Here is an 8,350-nt window from a genome sequence, read left to right on the forward strand (position 1 = left end):
AAAAGAGTGTTTGACATCCTCGTCGTCCACTTCTTCGGAAAGCTGAACAGCGGCAGGTGCAGGAACCAATAAGAGCTTTTGGGCAAAACCCTGTGTTGACACTGCACATGCGTTGACTTGGAGTCCATAACTAAATTGCTCAAAGGAAAGGTCCCCGATGCCTCTAATTGCAGAGTTACTTGAAAAACTACATGGACTAAAGGTCTCCTCGATACTTGACTTTACAGACGCCTTCACTGAAAACGCCATTCACCATGACGACAGTCACAAAACGACCTTCCACGCTTGCACTTGCAAAGTCAAATATATCTTAAAGCTTTCGAGCATCCTAGCTGAGCTGCAACGGCAAACAACTCAAGATTGTCATGAGTGTATGGAGTATGGGGAAGATTTTCTACATGGACTCCACAGTATTACGCCGAAACATTCGAGAGCACCTACAGCGCGAGCTTCAGCTACTGTGAAACAAATTCTATGCAAAGGCGCGCACGTACTTGTCTTCCATATAGAATAGGTACAGCTGTTTGTAGACTTCCGTGTTCCGGCTGCCGAAATAGTTCCAACTCTGGCCAGAAGTCTAAGCTATAATGATGTGGCCATTACCTTCACGTCCTCCAAGGGCTTTGCGAAGTTCTGTTGGCTTGCATTCACTTATTGAGATTCCATTTCTGGATTTGCTTGGACCTGTGCCCCTCTTACTGATAAACCCAGCACTTGTTATCATTACTTAGACAGATGAGGCTGGTGTCGCAGCGAGAACGCTTGTCGGCCACTTTACAACTTTCTAGTACTTGCGCTGCCCGATTGTGAGAGCTATTACTAAGAACCGACAAAAATTAAGCTGTCGTGGGTACAATTGTCTCCCAAATGGCTATGGGTTGCTGGCAGCACCAAATGATTGCCTGCCATTCGCATCGCCAAAACCGAGCAGCGGTATTCAGTCTTTGAAAAATGATCTAGTTACTGCTCGGCGAGGCATGAAAAATGCCGGGAATTTTATACCGACATGACTTTCCTGTACTTTTCGACCTTCAGTCTTCTACGTATCTCACAACACACATTCGAGACATACTGATCACCGTAGAGTGAATCACTGGCGTGGCCGCCTTTTGCAGTACGACTCTACAGTGAGCAGTGTTTGGGGCATCACCAAGATGGTTGCTGTCGCGCTCTCGCTACGCTCCAACGGTTTACATGAGAGCAAAGCAGCCGCTCTTATTTGTGACAACTCGGGGCACTCTTGATATCGTGCATATTTTTACGCTTCTGATACCCGTAAGTCAGCAGACATTAGCAAAATCCAGACTCGCAAAAGGGTGGAATGCTAACACACTGGGAATGACCTGTGGTGCGTTTAATACAAAGCGGGTACTCTTTCGCTCGTATATTCCTACTTTACTCTTTAGTGGCATTTAGCGCAAAACACCTAATTATCTCCTCTTGTACCATGGTAGATTCACACTATAATTGAAAATAACCCTCAGAGTCGTTTTAGTGCCTTGCGATGCATCCTACGAGGAGGATTATGCACTCTCCTGCCCAGAATCTCGGCCGCTGAAGCCCGATTTTCCTAAGTCTGGCCTATTGCAAAGGATTTGGGTTTGCGAAAAATTCTGAATTTCTTCTAAATGTGGACGTTCGTTTTGAACTGCCCGAGGTTGAAATTAGGGTAGCATCTACGCCATTGTATAGACAGCAAATAGGTATATTTTATCCATTGCTCCAGCTCCCTCAGCGCGAACCGCCGCTCAGTTGTTGACCTTATGCTTAAGCTTTAGAATTTTGTAAATTCTCCGAGATTATCGTCAAAAGTAAAATCTCGATTTTCTCAGTTCGTTTCGGTGTGCCTTGGTAACCGCGTGCACATTGACCGTTGTATGGCCTAGGCAAACCACTCCCTATGCTACTAACGGTGCCTGCTGCCCCTCTGAGTGCCAGGTCCAGGCCTAGATTGAAGCTCCTCGGTGTACATCAGGGTTCCGGGAGAGCAGAGGATAGGGAAGAAAAGCAAGTCACATAATTGGATATGTGTGGACCCAGAACCAAAGATACTGCAGTAGGCGGGATTCAAAAAATCGGTGGCTAGAGCTTTTCAAGGTGTGCACAGAGCTAAGGAATTATAAGCCAGCAGTAAGACCAGTGGAGGTAGGCTGTTCTTTTTAAGCCTGGAGGTCTGATGCTGCTGGATCAGCAAGCTGTACTAGTTGCACCAGAAGTATATCAAGTCAATTAATATGCAACCAGGAACCTTGAACCACTTGCAATTCATCGCCTTTTCTTAGTATGTCGATTTCCTAACCATCCCAACGTGTCACAGGTAAAGGAGTTTCGAAATTATTCAATTTCTTCATTGACCGTGCTACGCACGCTAGGGAACTATGTGGAGGTGGAGGTTTCACATGGAGTCGTAGATATGCTGAAGTCCAGCACTATTGAGCGCCAAGCGCCTACTATGCGGGAGCCACTAGTGGAATGAGATGGAGACGCAAACTGAAGTGGCTGACCGAGGAGCAGTTTTGGATATTGTTTTCTGCGAAAGAACTTGCTGTTTAGTCGCCATGGCAATATTGCTTGCGATTCTTCAAAACTGTTGCTCCCCCGCGTATACTCTGCCTGAAATAGCCATCTTCATCTATGACTATTGCTTAAATCGTAGCGCTTCCTATCTTTCAGGTGCTTTCTAAACTCAGGTTTGCGATCAGGCATTCTTAAACTTGTCTTCACTACATTTTCGCCTTTGACTGCTTTGGGCTTGTCAAGTCCACAATGGTGGGTGCACCAGCTGGTTTGCATGCAGATAGCGGTCAAATGTGAGGTGGAGGCATTACCAAACTAGTGGAAGCTGGATTTCTCCCACACATTTTATCTTTTATCTGCTTCCCTTGGCAGGAGGCTAACAGATTTCAACGTGACGACGGCAAGCTACAGCGTCGCCGCGGTCGTGGTGGTTTGGTCCCTCGTTTGTTGTTTGCTAATGTGTATGCGATGTTTCTAAAGATCAAACTTCAGAGGTTGACGCACACATTTTATTTCCTCGGTTGCACATTTTCGCGTTCATGCCTGCCAGTGAGCGGCAAGAGGGCTGGAAGTCTGCCGCTGTCGTGCACCCAGTTGGTCTCGACATCAGCTTTAGAAGACGAGAATACGTGTTTGATATTGGGAGATGCAGTGAGCTAAGATGCAGTTGGACACCTTTTAGTACACTAGAGTTTTTCACTTAAAAGAACTGATAGACTGGTTTGTTTGCTTGCGTGATTTATTCATTGCGCTCACTATACAGTTAGCGCGATTCAAGCAGACGGAACGCTTTGTACGTGTGCGCTATATGCTTTGTTCAGCTAGGCATGAAGGCTGGGAATACTCCGAGGATGCAACTACGTGCACCGTAGCGGTCCCTCTCCGCTTGTGTCAAAAAGTATGTGATTCACGCAGAGGAAGAAAAGAGTTCTTTAGGAAAACACTGAATTTCTGTTCGTCCAAGGGAGTCCTGGATGAGGCGTTACAATAAGCATGGGTTCGATTTAAGGACCTGTATAGGAGCATTAGTTGGGAGTTTCTCGCATGTTCTTGAGCTATGTTTCACGCAGTTCGGCATGCACAGCCATAAAATGGGTTTCTGAAACATATTTAGGGAAAAAGGATGCCCCATGCCTCGAAGAGTAAGACTTTTCAAGGTACATTGCCTGCATTCGAAGAATCGCTATATCACGTTGAAGGCCAAACCTACTGTGTCAGTGAAATACCCCGCTGGTTTAAATTAGATACAAGCTCATCACTGGCTGCTTGCTCGGCTTGAAAATCCCTGTGCACGTAAATAAATTCAGAAACTTCGGCAGACTCCCTTGAAAGGCTTACTAGGCGGCAGAGCGGGAAACGGTAATACTCTACACGAGTTGGAAAATAATAAATTAATGGTATCATTCTAACCGAGGTACACAGTCTGGGACACTTGAACTAGAATATTGGTAGAATATCAAAATATGTTTAAAACAGACCTTCTTATTTAGGCTTCTTCAATGTAACACCAATGAATAAAATTCTTTATGGGCTAGCAAAGAGCTAAAAATTTGTATGAGGCTGCCATACCGCGAAACTCCGGAATGTATTGACTTAGCGATGAACCGTCTACTTGCCACCTGTATCTGTTCCAGGTTTCGGAGAGCATAAATATATTTTTAACATGAAGCGCTTTGCGGAAACGAAGGAAGTTCGCACAATTAGTAAGACTGTTAGTAAGTAATAAATACTTTCCTAAACCAGTCACCTGTTGGAAAGTTTGAAATAGGCGTGGTGTGTAAGCAGACATATCAAACTCCGATGGCCCTAATGTTATTACTATTCATTTAAATTTTAGCCGGTCTATACTATTTGAAATGGGCATGATTTCAGGTCGGAACGGCTGAAGGCGGTGCACACCATGTAGAAAATCTAGCCATCAGGCCACCATTTCAGAAGTCCCCCTTTCATTCCAAAAGTCAACCCTCTGGAGCGGGCAAGAAAATATGCCTGAAGACAACAAGATCCTGGTATGAGGATTGTCTTTCAGGATCGTCGCCTGATGTACATTTTTGGGCAAGGTAAACGTGCTACTGCCGAGCCTACAGCAACCGAAAGATCGTAAATCGGTGGACCTTCTAGGGTCAGATGATACCCTCGAGGCTTTTGCAACTGTACTAATATCTCGACTCAGCTAGCACCCGAAACGTATTCTAGCTGACTGCCTTCGTGGCTCATGTGCAGACATTAACAAAGGTCCTACATGTTTGCTTTTCACCTATTTTAGATGCATCTTCGAAGTACAGGGCCACTCTAGGCTTGCTGGACTGTGCCTAACTTGCATCATGATACCCCGATTTCTCGCTCTGATAGTGCATTTTCCCCACCAAATCCGTTGGCTAGGCTTGCCCTTCCAGTTCTGCACAAGGCGGTTCACGTATATTTAAATGGTACTGAACATTTCTATGAACTTGGCAGTTGTTCACATCAAAATTCGTCATTATTAATCCATCTGAGATGCAGTTACAATGAAACATTGCAGCCTAAGAAAGGAGACCTACTTTTTTGTCAGGTGCTCTTGATAAAGTAGCCTGTAAGAGATAATTCTCAAACTATGGAACGTTGGGACTAGAAGTTTGCTGCCAATCATGCATCGGTACACCAACACTGGTGTCCTCGAGTTACTGCTGCGCTGTGTGCATTGCGAAGCAAGTGAAATGCCTCTCATATAGGTCTTAGTATGTAATCAGTAGCTTTACCTTATTCCGTGGCTTCGGTTCCTGGCAGGACATGTGTAGTGCTCGCATTGGCACACGCCGGGGAAGCGCCAGCAACCGTCAGTCCTAAACAAGTCCTGCATGCCTCGGATTCATTCAGATTATTTTCCGGCGCTTTAGTGTCCATCAGAGCTTTAATAGTATAGGAATAGCTTTTGCTTAGGGCGCCCTTTTAATAAGTGATGTGCAGGTACCACTAGTGAGCATCAGAAGTCCCCATGGGCACTGCAGAACCGGTAAGGTCACCGCCCGTATTCTCTTTTACAAGCCAGAGGCAGTTAGCCTTCAATGCAGTATTTAATTAAGCTCTCTCACTTCATACTATGCAAAAAACATTACTAGTCTGTGAAGGAGCTATTGAGGGACCTTGTTTCAATAGCTACTACGCGTTTGCGAATGTTATGGCCCCTGGGAAGCCACCACCCCAAAATTACCGAAAATGCTTTCGTTGCAAACGACGCTAGAAAAGAGGAAAGAGGTTCAATTCAATCGTTTTAAGCCGCATAAACCAACCAGTAAACTGTTTCACTCGAACGTGTACCTGAAAACCACTTGAGCCCTGCAAAGGGATGGAAAAGCGCTGTGTGTATCCGTTAGTATCTACAATCTCTTGGCATAGCCTAAACTGTATGCTACCCCCTATTTTAAAGGGTAAGAATGGTATTTATATTTTCAGTACAACAACGGGCTTGAGTGCATGTGGAAGCCAGTACGTTTGGACCATCGGCTGCTGCTTTGCGCTTTGCCTGCGGACTGAGCAGATAGATGGGATTTGGTAAAAGACATGCCGAGTCACACCTCTCTACCACTTGTTGCTTCGTCATCGACTGTAATTTTGAACATTAGATTCTCACAGTCATAGATGGAAATGGCGTTCCTTGAGAATGGGGTTAGACCGCAGCAGGATCCACCAAATAGCGGCAAAGGCTGTTCCAAACACTTGGGGGAAACAAATAATCACCTGAGCAGCAATTCAATCCGCAGCTTGCAGAGCAGAACTGAGATACTAAATTCGACAAAAGTGAAATGCTCACCTGCGATGCTCAGCACACGAACGAGCTCCCAAGAAAGCGTAGGGGCAACATGCACAAGCTCAAACAGAAGTAGATGTTACGGGTCAAGACGATTGAGCAGATCATATTCCCGTCGCATCTGGCACGAACTCCCAGTATGGGCGTTGGAGTTTCAGAGCTTAACTCCTATTCAGCAGCAGGTGATGGAACACGTAGCAAGGATTGCTGAGGTTGAAAGCACTGCCGCAAAGGCTAGACTCAAGAGGGGTTGGGGTGTCTTCGATATTCCTGAGGCAGACTTTTCCGCAATTGAAGTATATATGGCGAAGAAAGTGCCCCTAACGATTCGTGTTGACATACAAGAACTTTTCCCTTTCCTTCTCAAGGATCCTTTTTACAGGTAAGATGAAAGAAAGCCGCTGTGTCTAAGCTGTCGGAGCAGATCGGCAAAGTCAATCTGCAAACGAAGATGAAGTGCCTGTTGAACGATGCGAACGCTCATAGCTTTGTCAGACTCTTTCATGCAGATGCTCAATCCTTTTGCTCAGAACTGCTTTCGAGACAAATATTAGAGGTGCACACTACTTGAACAGTCGGCGAGAATGGGAGGGGATACTATTCAACAAGCTCTATGATGATCCTTCAGTTTTGCCAAAAGATCGGCCAAAGTACGTCTACAAAAGCACACGTTTGTATAAACAAGGCCCACGGGCATCGGATGACAAATTGCCGTACTTCATGCGAAGTTGTCAGGTATGGAGTGCTGAACATGGTATGCAATCCCTTCTCGGATTCTCGAGTTTCTCTCTTTGGAAGTGCATATCTTCTCTTGAAAGATTCACTCCGGTGAGCGCTATTCATCGCTGAAGCCACTGCTGGCAACTGAAAAGCTGCCGTTCAGCAAACTGAGTAGGCGAGCCTAACTGTTTAAATTGGAGTCATTTCATACACAGAAATCCCCCTAATCACGCTGGTTTTCCGAACCTTCATCCATGGTTTTTAAACCATGTCACCCTGCGTGTACATGTGAAACAGCGCCAGGACAACTGTGGCAACTAGCAAGGAGAACCTTGGTCCCAACATCCGTCGAGTGGGAACACTCGATCATTTGTGGCATGTTTTAGAGACAGTTTCGTCTCACGAAGCCACTAGGATACACGTTAGTCTGCTTAACACAACATGTAACGAGGCTATACTTGCTGAAACAGAGCTAGCGTAGTGTCATGTAAACAAACCTTCGACATTGTGGTTATCATCTGCTATAGGCCGTGGCAACAGGGAGGAGAGCCAAAGCAACTGTCTCAAAAGACAGTAAATATTCTGAGATCCAGATACACGGAATGTTAGATATGAGGTAAGTGTCACAGACTACAGACGCCTGCAAACCGGGGGCATTTTTTGTTTATTATGCTTCTCGTGCATGTGCGGGGTTTATATCAGGAAGGACGTGGCAGCTGTCGTGGTGCAACATCAGGATCTGAATAATCCAAAATTGGGAGGTTTAGTAAGAGAACTCAGTAAATTGTACCTTATCCCAGTATTAACATGTGAAGAGCTGGATGAGCTTCTCGATGACCGTCGGTGGTCCACAGTTGTAAATCAGAGGGCAAATATTATCTTTCAGGAGACGATGGCAGTTTGCGATACCGCATTTCACGCACCTTATGCTAGGTAGAAAAGCTTACAATCCACCCTTCTGCTCAAAATGCCTACTATGCGCATATATCTGTGCTGATAACTGTGGCGGCTTAGCCGGCTATCTGCAAGTCTTGAACATCAAATCGATACCTTGATGCATGTGAAGAAGTGTTCTATGTCTGATAGCCCCGTTTCGGCTCTCGCTATACTTAATTACCCGGATCACTAGTACTTGAATCATCTGCCTGTACCATGACTTTCTTGCTTTGTCATCAGGGAGCTCCAGTTTGCTTTTGAGATGCACGCCACTTTTACGCTATCCTTGCACAAAATAGGGTTAAAATGCTCTTAGCATTTAATTAGATCTTAAATCATCGAATATTACCACTTGATATAATTAGAACTAGCAGCTCATTGTCCTGACAG

General features: G+C 45.3%; 1 protein-coding gene across 1 annotated transcript; it reads left to right on the forward strand.

Annotated features, from left to right (window-relative positions):
• The first annotated feature begins 6,489 nt into the window (after positions 1-6,489).
• On the forward strand, positions 6,490-7,961 carry LOC34620695. Its single transcript, XM_026336875.1, has 5 exons — positions 6,490-6,686; positions 7,040-7,132; positions 7,322-7,445; positions 7,552-7,640; positions 7,727-7,961. Exons 1-5 carry the CDS (start codon positions 6,490-6,492, stop codon positions 7,959-7,961), a joined length of 738 nt encoding a protein of 245 aa, XP_026192660.1.
• The last annotated feature ends 389 nt before the right edge of the window (positions 7,962-8,350 follow it).

The sequence above is a fragment of the Cyclospora cayetanensis genome, unplaced genomic scaffold (assembly GCF_002999335.1).
Source record: "Cyclospora cayetanensis isolate NF1_C8 unplaced genomic scaffold, CcayRef3 CcayRef3_contig_151, whole genome shotgun sequence".
Taxonomy (NCBI): domain Eukaryota; phylum Apicomplexa; class Conoidasida; order Eucoccidiorida; family Eimeriidae; genus Cyclospora; species Cyclospora cayetanensis.